The 17,684-nt window shown below is 36.7% G+C and overlaps 1 protein-coding gene across 1 annotated transcript in view; it reads left to right on the forward strand.

Moving 5' to 3' along the window:
- gid4 (GID complex subunit 4 homolog) overlaps positions 1 to 17,168 on the forward strand; it is a 37,467-nt gene extending 20,299 nt beyond the window's left edge. The window contains exons 5-6 of the mRNA XM_073060848.1: positions 7,025 to 7,155; positions 14,934 to 17,168. Of these exons, the coding sequence (XP_072916949.1) occupies positions 7,025 to 7,155; positions 14,934 to 14,997 (195 nt within the window). The 3' untranslated portion in view covers positions 14,998 to 17,168. The remainder of the gene's footprint in view (positions 1 to 7,024; positions 7,156 to 14,933) is intronic.
- Positions 17,169 to 17,684: the final 516 nt, after the last annotated feature.

A 17,684-nucleotide genomic window follows, 5' to 3' on the forward strand; every position in this document is an offset into this window, starting at 1 on the left:
TCCAGTATTTTTTCAAAGACGGATATGACCAAAACATATGAGTTAGAGAGGCTACCTCAGAATGACGTCTGTCACATATAGGATTTATATGGGAATAATAACGAGCTAATTTATCCTTGGACATATGGGCCCTGTGCACAAATTTAAACTGTATCAACGAATGTTTGGAACATATAGAGAATGAATTAACTAATTGAAGAATTTTTTTTTCCCATTTTTCAATAGGTAAAGTAAATTTAAGTTCCCTTTCCCAATTATTCTTAATTTTATAAGATACATCTGAACGTATTTTCATAATTATATTGTAAACAGTTGCTATTACACCTTTCTGAAAAAGATTTAAATCTAAAAAAATTTCCAAAATACCCATAGAATTCAGATTCGGGAAGGTAGGAAGCACAGTGTTGTGGGCAAATTATATTTATTAGATAATTGTTCAAAAGACCTGAAACAATTATCTAAAAATAAATCAGAAAATCGTAATATACCTTTAGTTTTCCAAGTTAAATAGGCTTGGTCCATAATAGAGGAATGAATAAAAGAAATTACATATAATAGGAGTAGCTAGAATAAATTGATTCAACCCAAAGAATTTCTGAAATTGAAACCATATTTGTAAAGTGTATTTAACTATCAGATTATCCATTTGTTTATGCAATTTAGGAAAAGCAAAGGGAAGAGAAGTCCCTAAAATAGAACCCAATGAAAACCCTTGTACAGATTTGGTTTCCAAATTTACCTGGTGAGGACTTGAAGTTATATCCAAGTCCCATAACCAAAATTTCATATATTGGGATATTAATTGCCCAATAATAAAATCTAAAATTCAGCAAAGCCAGTCCACCCTCCTTTTTAGACTTCTGTAAGTATCTTTTACCTAACCTAGGATTTTTATTCTGCCACGTATATGAAGAAATTTTAGAATCAACATTATCAAAAAAGGTTTTCAGAATAAAAATTAGTACCGCTTGAAGTATGTGTGTGTATGTATATATGTATATGTATATATATGTGTGTATATGTATATGTGTGTGTGTGTGTGTGTGTATATGTATATATAAATAAATAAATAAAATTTAGGTAAAATAATCATCTTAATAGCATCGATCCGACCTATCAGTGACAGAGACAATGGTGACCATTTAGTGAACAAATGCTTAATCTGATCGATTAAAGGTAGAAATTAGCCTTAAATAAATCCTTATGCTTTTTTGTGTATTTAACCCCTAAATATATAAAGTAATCGGCAACCAATCTAAAAGGGAAACTTCCATAAATTGGAACCAGCATATTTAGGGGAAACAGTTCACTCTTATTAAAGTTCAATTTTTAACCAGAAAAATTACTAAACAGAGCCAACAAGGATAGAACTGTGGGAATGGATTTCTCAGGATTAGAAATGTATAATAAATCGTCTGCATATAATAACTTATGTATCTCATTCCTGCGAGTAATACCAAGAATATTAGGTGATTCTCGAATAGCAGTTGCTAAAGGTTCCAGGGCAGTATTAAATAGTAATGGACTAGGAGGACAACCTTGCCTAGTACCCCGAAATAGGCGAAAAAAGGGAGATCTTTGAATATTAGTAAGAACCGAGACTACTGGGGTGTGATATATCAATTTAATCCAAGATATAAATGTCGGACTAAAATTAAATTTCTCAAGCACAGTAAATAAATATGGCCATTCAACTCTATCAAATGCTTTCTCAGCATCTAATGAAATGACATATTCTGGAGTACTACGTGAAGGAGTATAAACAATATTCATTAATCTCCTGATGTTAAAAGATGAATAACGGTTTTTGATAAATCCAGTTTGGTCCACAGAGATAATTTGAGGTAATACCTTCTCTAACCTAGTCGCCAATATCTTGGAAAAAATCTTAGAATCTACATTCAACAGGGATATCGGTCTTTAGGATGCACAATCAGTAGGATCTTTGTCCTCCTTTAGAATTAAAGTGATAGAAGCTCTATAAAATGATTGTGGTAATTTACCTAATCTAATTGCTGCTTCAAAAACCCAACATAACCAAGGAGAAAGAGTAGAAGAAAAAAAATGGAAAAATTCTACTGTATACCCGTCTGGACCTGGTGGTTTGCCAGAATTCATTGAGGAAATGACACCTTTTATTTCTGCATCTGTAATAGGAGTTTCTAATGTTAAATGTTCTTCAGGTGATAGTTTTGGAAAATTCAATTTCCCTAAAAAATCATGCATAGTATTGGGATCATGAGGAAATTCAGAGTGGTACAGAGGGGTATAAAATTCCTGAAAAGATTTGTTTATCTCATCGTGATTAACTGTCAAATCATCCTGTTTACGAATCTTGATAATTTGACATTTAACCGAGGCAGTTTTCAATTGGTTAGCTAATAATTTGACCGATTTATCACTGTGTATATAAACACACACTTCTGGTTTTCATTAATTGATTTTCAGTCGAGGATGTAAGTAATAAGCTGTGTTCCATTTGAAGCTCAACTCTTTGTTAATAAAGCTCCTTACTAGGAGTGATAGAATATTTCTTATCAATTTCTTTGATCTTATCAACCAATAGGAGAGATTCATTCTTAATACGTTTTCTCAAACCAACAGAATAGGAGATAATCTGTCCACGTATATATGCTTTAAAACTGTCATAAAGTGTCCCGCTGGAAATTTCTTCCATGGTATTAGTTGAAAAGAAGAAATCAATCTGTTGCTTCACAAATTTAACAAAGTCCGAATCTTGAAGCAGAGTAGAACCAAATCGTCATTGTCTAATACTAGGAGCTGTATCCATTAATTTGATAGAAAGTTTCATTGGAGCATGATCAATAATGGCAATAATGTCATAATTACAATCAATTACAGATGGAATAAAATGAGAGTCAATAAAAAAGTAATCAATTCTCGAATAAGAATGATGAACATATGAGAAGAATGAAAACTCTTTGTCCTTAGGGTGTAGAAATCTCCAAATATCCAAGATTCCAGAGTCAGTCAAAAAAGAGTTGATAAGAGTAGTCAAACACGAGGAAATCTGCAGATGCTGGAAATTCAAACAACAACACACACAAAATGCTGGTGGAACACAGCAGGCCAGGCAGCATCTATAGGGAGAAGCGCTGTTGACGTTTCGGGCCGAGACCCTTCGTCAGGACTAACCGAAAGGAAAGGTAGTAAGAGATTTGAAAGTAGTGGGGGGAGGGGGAAATGCGAAATGATAGGAGAAGACCGGAGGGGGTGGGATGAAGCTAAGATCTGGAAAGGTGATTGGTGAAAGTGATACAGAGCTGGAGAAGGGAAAGGATCGTGGGACGGGAGGCCTTAGGAGAAAGGGGGGGGGGGAAGCACCAGAGGGAGATGGAGAACAGGCAAACAACTAAATATGTCAGGGATGGAGTAAGAAGGGGAGGAGGGGCATTAACGGAAGTTAGAGAAGTCAATGTTCATGCCATCAGGTTGGAGGCTACCCAGCCGGTATATAAGGTGTTGTTCCTCCAACCTGAGTTTGGATTCATTTTAAAATGAATTGGAGGTTGGAAATTTATCCAGGAGCACCTCAAAAATAGAAAGTGTAATTTCTAAGTGCTTACATGGAAAGGAAAACTTGCCTCTAAATAATACCTTTTATGTCCACAGCATATGCCGAAGGGCCTGTACTGTGCTGTGTTGTTCTAAGTTCTATGTTCTATATCCCAAAGCACTTCACAGCCTTTTGTAGTTATATATAACAAGCAATTTGCACACAGCAAGATGCTTGCAATGATTTGATGATGGTGGATCTTGACTCGAGCACCAGAAGAACTTTGTTCTTCGAAAGGGAAGTGCTGGGTGTTTGCCTCTTCAAGTAGATGTGTATGATTCATCTAAAGTTGGCACTTTATAAAATGAATTTTACTAAGGGCTTGATATATAAAGGGCTATAAATTTGAAGTATATAGTTGACCTGGAATGCATTTTAATTGCATAGTAACTTTTTATTTTGACCACATTTTAATAACTCTGAACACTAAGTATTTTTAGCAAGGAATCACTTGTGTTGAAAGTCAAAGTCTGCTCTTAGCCACTACTGTTTTTTTTGCATCCAAATAAATTTGAGTCCTACCATTTCCACTTGGGTCACATTTATTATTTGGACAATAGGGCAGGAGGAGGGGAGTGAAAAGAGAGTGGAACAAGCTGGCATCCAGAGGCAAGGCATTTCTCAATTGGGAAGGAGGGAAAGTCCTCCAAAACCATTCTTTCGGGACACAACTATCCCATGACTGCCACATGTGCACCAAGAAAAATAAATGCTGGTGCAGAGGAACGGTGAATTTTTTTTTTGTTTTTTTTTTCATCGCAACATAAACAGATTTAAATTTTCTCCAAACTGCCTGAACCTGACAAGGATTTCCAAGATATTGAGCTCATTAATGTTTTGACTTCATCCTTCTGCAACTGCTCCATAAAAATCCTCCGACTCAAATACATTTCAACACCTCTTTTTAGTCCCGCCTACATCTGCTCCACGACGTGGATGCCATGCCTGCCTCTACCAACTGATGCACAGCAACTTCCCTCCATGATTGTGATCCCGAAACACAGGACCTCAAAGTATCTTCCGTGCGCAAGGGCTGCCAACACAGTAAGTGTACAAGTTAACAGTCTGTACTTATTGCCTTTGAAACGCAAGTCACTCAGAGGGGAAAATTCTGTTCTATTCATGATGCTTTCTACCATTTGTCCAAAGTTCATTTTAATATGAGGACAGTGGACACATGAAACACAACTCCTGAAGAAAGAAATTCAGGATAACCTTTGAAAGTAGCTCATCTTATATTTTTTGAGAAGGGTTTGGGTTTAAGATTTTTTAAAATACATATTTAGTTTTTTTTAAATTGAGAAATGAACTTGTACCACTTTAAATTGGATAATAAACAGATGGTAGTGAGAGCAAGTCTATAATGGAATTAGCTTATAACTCAAATTATTGCCCTTGCCTTTCCCAGTCTTTTAGACAGCTTTATAGAGATCTCCCATTCTAGATTTCTTTCCCTACAGAATAGGCATGCTCTTTAGGAGGGCTCACCTACAGCTTGGTTCTCCTATGTAATGTTTTCCCAGTTCAAAAATAAACGGAACCAATTTGATACTGGTGACTTTGGTCTAAAATTTGACTTCCTTCACAACTGATTATTTCATTCCTTGTTAGCTGAGCAAGATAATTTATTAGAATTTTATATATATTAAAAATTCCTCAGATTTTGTTTTCCAACAAAATTATTTAAAAATTACAATTACTACCCAAGTGCATAATGGCAATATTTTACAGAATTAGTTTAAATTGAGATCATTTTATGAAAACTACTAATCTTGGGTATCTTGGCAAGTCACTAGAGTAGTTTCAAAGAAAGGACAGAAATGTGAGGCTTCCTTAAAGCACTCCAAAAAGTTAGTGCAATAATTTCTGTACTCCCAGTTAATTTGAAAGTAGTTTTAAAATGTAAATCCTCCATTAACATGTATTCAACAGTTTTTTTTTAAAAAGTAAAATGTGAATTTAATGCCAAGATTAATTTTAATATTTGAATTAAGTAACTTTGACTTGAGAGCAATGGGCTCCTAAGTTGCTTCACTAACCTGAGTAGATGCATGAGGAAAATTAACTGATATGATTGGCAATGTTAATAGAATTTATTATGACTTCTGAAGGTGAAATAATCTGTGGAAATTGGAGGGAAGAGTTTGAGTTGATGAGTCAGCTCTGTCAATATTGTGGGGTGAGATTTGGGGATATGGGGTCATTTATATTCAAGAGGAACAAAAAAAAGTACCTATCAATAAAAGCTACAAACTAAATCAGTTGAAATTGTGCAAGTGCAAGAGAGGCCAAGATGTATAGGCTAGAATTTATGCAGCACTTTTCACAATCTCAAAGTCCTCAAACTGAAGTGGCTTTTTAAATGTAGTTGCTGTTGCATCGTTGGTAAATGTGGAAATCAATTTGTGCAGACAAAAAGCAGCGTGGTTGAGGAACATCTGCTGCTCAGCATACCCTGTGATACTGCACTAATCTGTCAGCGTGTGTGACGTTTCTGGAGCAAGCATGAATTCATCTGTCTAACTTTGTGGCACAGTTGTTACAATATAACTAAAGTGACCTTTTTTAACAATCTACTACATGAACTGTTCATTTTTGTTTTTAAAAAATTGGGATTTGTAAAATATTCTATTTCTTGTAAAGTGCTTTGGGATATCTTAAAGATACGTTGGGATGCAAAAAAAGATTAATACCTCGAAAGGTTTGCTTTGAGCAAAGCTTTAACATTTTTCCTCCTTTTTTTCACCTTGGACAAACGTAAGTTATAAACACTTTTTCATAAATTTGGTTATTTTTTTCATGCCTGCAGGTATGCTGAAAATATCCAGGTATTCAATCATCAATTAAAGTTGTCTGCTGTACTTCTATTTAGTATTCAGTTTACTTGCATTATCTAGAATATAAAACTGATATAATTTTGTTTTTGCACTCATCAAGCATTTTGTCCCCTCTATATCTGAGCAATTTGTAATCATTTAATCAAATTAAATCTTGTTTCTTGCTGCAGGCTTTACCTGTTTCTCCTTTGTATCTTATCTGTTCAAATGGGAAGAGTTATGTAATGTTTCCTCTCTGTTAAGCAGTGTTTATTATGTGAGGATATTCTGTACGATAGGATATTCTGTGCTAGTTACATTTCTTCACGGCGTACCTATGTAAGAAGCATACTGCTTTTCAGGTATTTTACTTGCATCATTCTAAGCAAGTGACTCCATGTTGTTCAGTTCTGCATTGTGTTCAAAGAGTATCGTGCCTCTTTTTATAAACAAGCCTTTTTGGCTAATGCAGTTGTTTTGGTTTACGGTATTTATGTTGACCAATTACAAGATTCCCAATAGGTTTCATATATTTGGAACTAAATTTGGATTTAGTTTACAGAGTATTTTTTAAAGGTTACTTCTATAAATTGATTTAATTGTACCAAGTTTTTTTTTTCTTTTCCAACAGGAACAATTTCTGGTCCCTGATCACACAATCAAAGACATCAGCGGTGCTTCCTTTGCAGGCTTTTATTACATTTGCTTCCAAAAATCCACAGCTTCAATAGAGGGCTATTACTATCACAGGAGTTCCGAATGGTGAGAGAAACTTGCAAACATTTCAATTTAAACATCTTTAATATTTTATTTCAGTTTGCAGAAATTATTGATATAATCCTTGATTACATGATAAAACAAAATATTTTGGCTCCTTGGCCTGACTTATTTTGGATTATTTGTACCCAGTTTTATTTACTCCTCCTTCATTTACTCCTTGAAGGAGAAAATAAACTTTTCTGAAAAAGTTTTCTTGATTTCATTGCGGATTGCCCTCGTTCTAATTTTAAAGTATTCCCTTGGTTGAAATTGCCAACATGAAATAATTTTCGACAGAGAAGATCTGTCATGGTATTTTTTCACTTTAAACATTTCAATTAACGTATCCATCTGTACCTTAAATATAATATTGAATGTTAATTCCAAATGCATTCCAGTTTCTTTGATTTGCTCTCTCTGCTTGTCAACTATACTAAAAGAATTTGTAGGTGGATTCCTAAATGTTCCTCTGCAGCATCACTTTTCAAAAATACTCTTTTTATCCAAAATGGGTGACTACTGCTTTTGAATTCCAACTATTGTAGAATTATGGAAGGGGGAGATCATACTTCTCAGCCCATTGTGCTTGCACAAAGAAGGTTGACACGATCCAGGAAAAAGCTTTATTTGATACTTCACCATCCCATCAGGAGTACACTGTTGTAAATGCAATTTTCCGCTTAGAAAATGCATTGTTATTCCTAGGATATTCTGACACTTACTTACTAGCAAGAAGGTCAAGGATATCAGATGAATGGGAAGTATGATCTCTTAAATGGTATTATGTACTAATCTTGGCATTTGTAGAAATACACTACACCAGAAATGCTAAAAGATTGTTCATTGCCATAATTGAATATAAAAAGAAACTGTTCTTTGGAAGAGTGACTTGGGATAGCCAAATGAATCATCTAATCTGTATCCTTGATGTTCCCATCCTACTATGTTACTCAGTGTCACTTGCTAGTAGGAAAATCAGTCTTCTATTTCTAAATTATTTAGTATGTAGTGAAATAGAATAATATATGGGATAAATCACTACAGAACACTAAATGATACATTCCTTCAATCAGGGAATATCCTCTTTACTCTAACTAACCTAGATGAATAATTGAACTGCATTTGCCAACCTGTTGTAAGGATGCCTCAAAAAACCCCTTCAAGTGTTTTGCTAACAATCCTATTATGCATTTCTGTGAATGTTTCACATTATTAATTGGAATTTCCAGTTAGTACAGCAGGTTACTTTAAGAATGATTTTAGACCCCATGCAGTTGCAGGCTGTGGCCAGGTGATGGTGCACAATGATTTTTTTTACTAATCTATAAGGTGTTTGGATTATGCAAGATTTTATATGCTTTTAAATATACTCATTATAAATTAACCACTCCTTTTCTTTTCCTTGCATAAGCCCCAAAATATTGACATTTCACCATTGCCCTCTGCAGTAGCTCAGTAGCTGCATTTACATTTTCTGGTGGCATCCAGCTGGTGCCATTGCCATTGTTATGGAAGGTAGTCTCCACAAATGGAGTTGAAGATAATGTCCTATCCACATTCTCTCACTGTTTTTAATGTGTTCTGTAAGAACACCTCAGTGTTTAAAAGTAATTTTTTAAAATTTATAAGTAACATTAAACTTTTAATTGAGGATATAAGACAGAAACTGAATGAAACAAAAACATGAAGATGAATATAAACTTTTAGATTAGAGGTGGTTACCCTTAACTGAATGGAGCTTCATTAGATGCCTGACGATGGCATCTAGATGCTAAGTATATCTATTCCCTTGACTCATCCTGTGCAACTGCTCAGACTCCATGATGACTCCAGAGATGGGGTGCAGTGTTGGATGCTTGTGCACATCTGACATCCAGTCCATTCCTTGCTTAGACAACAGTGTGCAGACATAGAATCTACATATTTTAATATGTACCATAGTTTAGAACTATTGACTAGCCGACCAGTATGTCCCAGCCCAGCATCTTCATCAGTGATGTAAACAGAAAAAGTACAAATCTAAAGGTATGGTGAGACACAGTGATGCTAGGCAGGTTCTTCTGCATTCACTCTGGTCTTATTATTTGCAAGGTCTAAGGGTGTCACTTCTGTTGCATGGTCTCAGTGGCATTCAAGTAGATGAGCTGGCTCAGAGGAAATTTATTATCAAATTAGGCATGTCACCATAAACTACCTTTTAAGTTAATTTTCTTGCAGGCATTTGCAGGAAAGAGGGGAGCCTCTGCAGCCTGAGTACTATCCCAGGGCAGACACCCTTGCATTGCAGAAAATGGCACCACTTTTATCTATGTTGGTCTTGTTTCTATTTTCAACCCATTTATTGACTGGTTGACAGGCACTCTGTGCAGTTTTAACTGTTAATTAGACCATCCTTCGAGCAACCTACTTGGTCCTCTTTTAGGTCAATCTTTTCAGACTACCACTCCCACTCATAAGGGGGAAAAGTGCATCATACTTAGAGCAATCCAAAATTCATTCAACTGCTTGTATCTAGCAAGAATAGCTTCTCAGTAGATACGGTGCCCAAAAATTAATTCATTAAAGCAGATGAAATCTTTCACACTTAACTTTGTCCCAGTAATTTCTTATAACTCTCAAATCTTTAAATTTCTCTTTTTTTTTTCAGTTCTTGCTTCAGTCACTCCAGTATTGATAGTCTAAGGTGTAGAATCTGTCTGTAAGGCTCTTCATTCTGTACATCTGTCTTTTTTTTAAGATACTCCTTCAAACTTCCTCTGACAAAGTTTTTGGATATCAGCCCAGATATCTATGACTTGCTGTGACACTCCTTGGGGTGTTTTGCTATATTAAAAAATAATTATCTATATATGTTTTCTAAAGTGTATACAAAAATATTAGATCTTTCTTGGATTTGAAATGGATGGCTTCACATTTCCTTCCCTGAACTCCATTCCGATTCAATGGTTCCTACTTATTATTTTTATAATATTCCATTCCAGTTAACACAAATTGCTGTCCCCTAACAATGTTTTGTGCAAATTTAATTTTTTTTTAATTCCTATTTGTAATGTATCAATGAATAAGATAAAAGCCTTGTCCACCACTTGTTACATCTTCCCAGTTGGAGACCATTCCTCTTGTATTTTCTTCCTCTAACCACTTTCTGTCCCCTGCCACTTAATTGCTTTTGATTTTTTGCTTATTTTATAATTTTTATTCTACATCTCTTAAATGCTTTCATATAATCCATATACACGCAGTGCCACTTTATTAGGTACACTTTGTACGGCTTGTTAATGCAAATCTCAACCAATCATGTAGCAGTACCTCAATGCATAAAAGCATGCAGATGTGGTCAAGAGGTTCAGTTGTTCAGACCTAACATCAGAACATGGAAGAAATGTAATCTAAGTGACTGATTATGGAATGATTGTTGCTGCCAGAAGGGGTAGTTTGATTATCTCAGAAACTGCTAATCTTAATCTGTAGACTATGTCTGTCTCCTGAGTAAATCCATTTATGTTCTCCTCCGTTTTTGGCTCCCTGCATAGATTACTATTCTTACCTTCCTGACGACCAATTTTATCGCTTGTAATCCTTTTGCTCTTAATATATCTGTAGAATCTCTTAAGATTTTCCTTTGCCTTGCCCGTTCAGAACTGATGAAGGGATTAGGCCTGAAATGTCAACTTTTCTATTGTTGGTGCCTGGCCTGCTGAGTTGCTCCAGCATTTTGTGTGTGTTATCTTTGCCTTTCATTCTGATGCAAGCAAGCTTTGTACTCTAAAACTTCCACTTTTGAAGGCATACCACTTAACCAAGTACACCTTTGCCAGAAAACAGCCTGTCCCAATCACACTTGCCAGATGCTTTCTGATAACATCAAAATTGGCCTTTCTCCAATTTAGAATCTCAACCATGGACCAGATCTACCTTTTCCCGTATTTACTTTGAAACCGATGCGTTATGATCACTAGATGCAAAGTGTTCTCCTACACAATCTTCTGTCACCTGTCCTGTCATTCCCTAATAGGAGATCAAGTATCGGACGCTTTCTCATTGGGTTTCCTATGTACTGATTAAAGAATCTTTTCTGAATGTGTTTGACATACTCTCTCCCATGTAGACTTTTTACAGTATGGGAGTCCCAGTCAACATGTGGAAAGTTAAAACCACCTACAGCAATTACCTTGTGTTTCTTGCAACAGTCTGCAATCTCTCTACAAATTTGTTCCTCTAAATCCTGCGGACTGTTGGGTGGTTTTATAATATAGCCCCCTTAATGTAATCATACCTTTCTTATCCCTCAGTTCCACCCATACTGCCTCACTGGATGAGTTCTCTGGTCTTTCCTGACTGAGTACTGCCATGATATTTTCCCTGACTAATAATGACACCCCTCCTCCTATTCTGTCGCATCTAAAACAATGGAACCTCAGAATATTGAGCTTCCAGTCCTATCCCTCCTGCAATCAAGTCTCACTATTGGCTACAATATTGTAATTTGTGTGATGACATCATGTTTATGTTGTTTCATATACAGACAGACATACTTTATTGATTCAGAGTCAGATTCTTTTCAGATATATGTATGTACTTGCCATAAACTATCATTGAAAATTTATTGGTAAAAGTGAAATATTAAAGTGAGAAATAACATTAGTTGTATGAACTATATGACAAAATGCAAGTAATCACCGTAAATGTTTGAGAAGCTGAACATTAAATAATACAACCGAACAAGAATCGTTGCTCATTCTATTTTTCAATTTCTGCCCCATCTGTGGTGAAGACATTAAATGTAATGGACACTGCTGATCCTTTATCCATGTGGGACTATGCAAGTATTTAGATCACGCAATCAGTAGTTAACTAGGTGCTATCGTAGGGACACAAGTGTGGGCAGAGGGGGTGGGGTGGCCCTGTTGGAGAGGTATGAGATTCAGTCCTTTACAAGAGGGGACATAGGGTCAGGAGAAGTAGAGTCTGTGTGGATAGAACTGAGGAACAGTAAGGGCAAAAGGACCCAAATGGGTGTTGTCTACAGGCCACCAAACAGTAGCATGGATATTGGGTGCAAGTTGAATAGGGAGTTAACATTGGCATGTGGCAAAGGTAATGTCACAGTAGTTATGGGGGATTTCAACATGCAGGTGAACTGGGAGAATCAGGTTGGTGCTGGACCCCAGGATAGGGAGTTTGTAGAGTGCCTATGGGATGCTTTCTTGGAGCAGCTTGTACGAGAGCCGACCAGGGACAAAGCTATTCTGGATTTAGTGTTATGTAATGAACAGGATTTGATAAGCGATCTTGCAGTAAAGGAGCCATTAGGAGGTAGTGATCATAATATGATAAGTTTTTATCTGCAATTTGAGAAGGATAAGGGCAGCTCGGAGGTGTCAGTGTTGCAGTTGAACAGGGGAAACTATGGAGCCATGAGGGAGGAGCTGGCCAAAGTTGACTGGATGGATAGCCTAGCAGAAAAGACAGTGGAACAGCAATGGCAGGTATTCTTGGGAATAATGCACAAGGTGCAAAATCAGTTCATCCCCCAGAGAAGGAAGGATTCAGAGGGGGGAAAGGGGCCATAGTAGTTGACAAAGGAAGTCAGAGATTGCATAGCATTTTTTTTTAAAAAAAGGAAGTATGACAGCTAAGGTGAGTGGGAGGACAGATGATTGGGAAGTTTTTAAGGAACAACAGAACTTAACTAAAAAGGCAATACGGGGAGAAAAAATGAGGTACAAATGCAAGCTAGCCAGGAATATAAAGGAAGATAGCAAAAGCTTTTTTAGGTATGTGAAGAGAAAGAAGATAGTTAAGAACAATGTTGGACCCTTGAAGAATGAATTGGGTGAAATTATTATGGGAAACAGAGAAATGGCTGAAGAATTTAATGAGTACTTTAGATCTGTTTTCAGTAAGGAAGACACAAGCAATCTCCCAGATGTATGGATGGGCCAAGGACAAAGGGTAACAGAGGAAATGAAACAGATTGACATTAGGAAGGAAACGGTGATGAGAAGACTGATGGGACTGAAGGCTGACAAATCCCCAGGTCCAGATGGTCTGCATCCTAGGGTACTAAAGGAGGTGGCCCTGGAAATTGCGGATGCATTGGTAATCATTTTCCAATGTTCCTTAGATTCAGGATCAGTTCCTGAGGATTGGAGAATGGCTAATGTTATCCCACTTTTTAAGAAAGGAGGGAGGGAGAAAACAGAGAACTATCGACCTGTCAGCCTGACATCGGTGGTGGGGAAGATGCTAGAGTCCATTATTAAGGATGAAATAGTGGCATATCTAGATAGCAGTGATAGGATTGGGCCGAGCCAGCATGGATTTACCAAGGGTAAATCATGCTTGACTAATCTGTTGGAGTTTTTCGAGGATGTAACCAGGAAGTTAGACGGGGGAGATCCAGTGGATGTAGTATACCTCGATTTTCAGAAGGCATTTGATAAGGTCCCACATAGGAGATTGGTGGGTAAAATCAAAGCTCAGGGCATCGGGGGGGAAGACATTGACATGGATAGAAAACTATTTGGCAGATAGAAAGCAAAGGGTAGCGGTGAATGGGTGTTTCTCAGAATGGCAGGTGGTGACTAGTGGGGTGCCACAGGGCTCGGTATTGGGACCAGAGCTGTTTACCATTTACGTCAACGATTTGGATGAAGGCATTGAGAATAACATCAGCAAATTTGCTGATGATACTAAGCTGGGGGGGCAGTGTGACATGTGATGAGGATGTTAGGAGAATTCAGGGTGACTTGGATAGGCTGAATGAGTGGGCAGATACTTGGCAGATGATGTTTAATGTGAATAAGTGTGAGGTTATCCACTTTGGGAGTAAGAACAGGAAGGCAGATTATTATCTGAATGGTGTAGAGTTAGGTAAGGGAGAAATACAAAGAGATCTAGGAGTCCTTGTTCATCAGTCACTGAAGGTGAATGAGCAAGTGCAGCAGGCAGTGAAGAAGGCTAATGGAATGTTGGCCTTTATTACAAAGGGAATTGAGTACAAGAGCAAGGAAATCCTCTTGCATTTGTACAGAGCCCTGGTGAGACCACACCTGGAGTATTGTGTACAGTTTTGGTCTCCAGGGTTAAGGAAGGACATCCTGGCTGTAGAGGAAGTGCAGCGTAGATTCACGAGGTTAATTCCTGGGATGTCTGGACTGTCTTACGCAGAGAGGTTAGAGAGACTGGGCTTGTACACGCTGGAATTAAGGAGATTGAGAGGGGATCTGATTGAAACATATAAGATTATTAAGGGATTGGACAGGATAGAGGCAGGAAATATGTTCCAGATGCTGGGAGAGTCCAGTACCAGAGGGCATGGTTTGAGAATAAGGGGTAGGTCATTTAGGACAGAGTTAAGGAAAAACTTCTTCTCCCAGAGAGTGTGGGGGTCTGGAATGCACTGCCTCGGAAGGTAGTGGAGGTCAATTCTCTGGATGCTTTCAAGAAGGAGCTAGATAGGTATCTTATGGATAGGGGAATCAAGGGATATGGGGACAAGGCAGGAACCGGGTATTGATAGTAGATGATCAGCCATGATCTCAAAATGGCGGTGCAGGCTCGAAGGGCCGAATGGTCTACTTCTGCACCTATTGTCTATAAATGTATACTGACACAACCTAATTTCAGACATTAAAATTTTCAATCAGGCTTGGAAGATTGTAAGCATGGGCCCCAGCTGATAGTTTTCCCTCATCTTATTCTTCCACATTTTTTAAATTGTATATGTATAGGTTTGAATCTTAATTTTTGATTGAATTATTGCTTTTGTTTAACAGGTATCAGTCTTTAAATCTGACACATGTCCCTGAACACAGCACTCCGATCTATGAGTTCCGGTGACATTCATCAATGCAGTCTGCCTCAGACATTTGGGGGAAGAGAGCTGACAAACAGTGGAGCTGTTGAGAGAGTAGAGAGAGAAAAGTGTTCTGTAACAATGAGAACAATTGTTTCTCTGCTGCTGATAGACCGATCACAACATGACGAGGAGCTCGAGCATCAATAATCCAATCGAAGTGCATGACTGTTGGAGCTTGTGTTCACCAAGCAAAAGAAAACTCCATTTTAATCTCATTTTTAATGATAATTTAAATGGCACTTACAGATTTTCAATTTAGATCTCTGATTTATAAAGTTCTTCTTGTATTTCTAACTTGTTGTACATGAACTGGCAATGAGCCAGTAGTGTGAGAGCTGTGTGCTATTGTGCTTTCGTTTCTTCCCCTTTTTTTTTTGCTGATGCTATTTTTATACATTGCTAATCAAGCTTGAACTCTTTTGATGGCAGTGGTCCTTTTTATCTATGCTGCTGGTGCTGTTGCACATGTTCTGTATTAGGGTTTTTATGGGAGAACAGAAGTGGCCTTATCTTAACAGAGCAATTGTTTAGATACCACAAAACAGTATTGGAGGGAGAAGTAAAGTTTAAAATAAAATGCTCCATTGAATTTTTTTTAAAAACCTGATCTTTGTAAGACTCAAGTTGTATAGAGCATTTTGAAATGACTTGCCTGGCAGTGTTAGTAAGGCCTTTGACCTAACCAAGCAGTTTTAAAGAATAAATCAGACCTTTTGAAAGCAGTTGCCAGGCTATAGCTTTGTAATTTCCAGTTAACACATGCTGTGTGTGGAGTTTGAGGTTTTTTTTTTGTGAATGTGTCTGGGGTGTGTGTGTTGTTGGTGCTATCTCAGCTGTTCAGAAGGATATTGCGTGCCTTTAATGATAATACACAAGGAATTACAGAAATATTCAATTTACATTACATCAGTAGGAAATTCCATGCACAGTATATTGCTCATTTTGAGGTTGTGGTTATAGGCTATCATGACTCCCTCCAAGGAAAGCCTCTGCGCAAACCCTTTGGTGGGGGGAAGTATTGGATCAAGAGTTTTAACATTAAGTATACATAAAGTCAGAACAAATCCACTGTTAATCTGACTATGGGTCAAACTAGCGAGATGCTGGTGGATGTTGCACTTGAATAGTAGATATGGGAGAAAGGTTTTCCAAATTGTACAGCCTATTTAATTTAAAAAAATAAATGTTTTAACAAAATTGGTGCAAAAAATAGATTTTTTTTCCAGGTAGTTGTATTTTATGACAAAATGTAAGATGTTAACTTTCTCTATCACATTGAGAAACCCCACTGCGCCTTTATGAAATTCTAAATATAGCACCATATTATATCTAAATCTAATAGCTATAATTGGATTTCATTGAACAAGATGGCAATAGTTACAATTTTGTAGTCAGCAATTCATCTGATTTAAATAATGGATGTTTTAACATTCAAAATGATATTTGAGGTGACATCTGTTGTGTAAAGTTTTTTTTTTAAAGTATCTATCTCAATCCAGTGACATCAGAGAAATATAGTGCCATCATTTTTACTATGTATTTTGCACCAGCTTTTTTTGTCCATTCTTTAATTTGTTAAATCTTGATAAATGCTTTACTGATTTGCCAAGAGAGAGATGATGATGTGTGTACTTGTGTTTGTTTGAGAGTAAATAGAAAGAGGAATATTATCTACAGATCAAGATTATGTTTGGATTAAGGAGGTAGAGAAGCTTCTCCTGAAGTATCCATGTGGACTTTAATTTTTGAACCCTAATCTGAAAGTGAGGGCAGTGTTTTGCTTTATACCATCCCCATGTTTTTGGAAAATAGGAATATTTCATTTCACATAATTCAAGACTTTTTGAATTTTGAATATTTTGAAAATCTAAAACTGAAAATCCATTTTTTTTATTTAAAAATGAAGAGTTGTGCAAGTGCAAGGCAGAAATGCTGATTAGGGTGAAGCATCCCTTGTACATTGAGTCTGAAATGTTGATACTTGACAGTGACTAATTGGTTTGAAAGTGAGTTGATTTTATTGTACAAATCAGAGCATGGAATGAGTGTTTTATTACGTTACACTGTTCATGAGACACCGGGAGCTTTAAGTTGCAGATCTGTGGTGATATTAATGAGGATACCACAGCCAATAAAGATCCTGTGAAATATTCCATGGAGTTTGTATTTTGTTTGTGAGATGGGATTGAGTGTCATTCTATTATTGCTTCCTTTTCATTTGAATATACCATCAGCACAACGATGTTAAGAAAATTGAAAAGGAAAGATTGGTTGCTGAAAGTCTGCAATAAAAGCATAATGCTGGAAATACTCAGCTGTTCAGGCATTTTTAGGGGAAAGAGAAAAAGCAAATTAACTTTTCTGATGAATGACCTTTCATCTGAAGGAAACTTATCATTTTGCTAAAAAGGTCAAATTGAACTATTGCCTACTTCACATATGCAATCTCACCTACAAGTTTTGTGGTTATATATTTTTAATTGTGGGAAAATATACAAGGCCTTTTTTTAACAACTACATGGCAGTATACTAAATTTACCTGGAGCAAATTATTCTTAATCAGAGTTATTATCACTGGCATGTGATGTGAAATTTGTTAACTTAGCATCAGCAGTTCAATGCAATCATAATATAGAAGAGATAAAAATAATAAGTAAATCAATTACAA

Source organism: Hemitrygon akajei, chromosome 11 (genome assembly GCF_048418815.1).
Source record: "Hemitrygon akajei chromosome 11, sHemAka1.3, whole genome shotgun sequence".
In the NCBI taxonomy this organism is placed as follows: Eukaryota; Metazoa; Chordata; class Chondrichthyes; order Myliobatiformes; family Dasyatidae; genus Hemitrygon; species Hemitrygon akajei.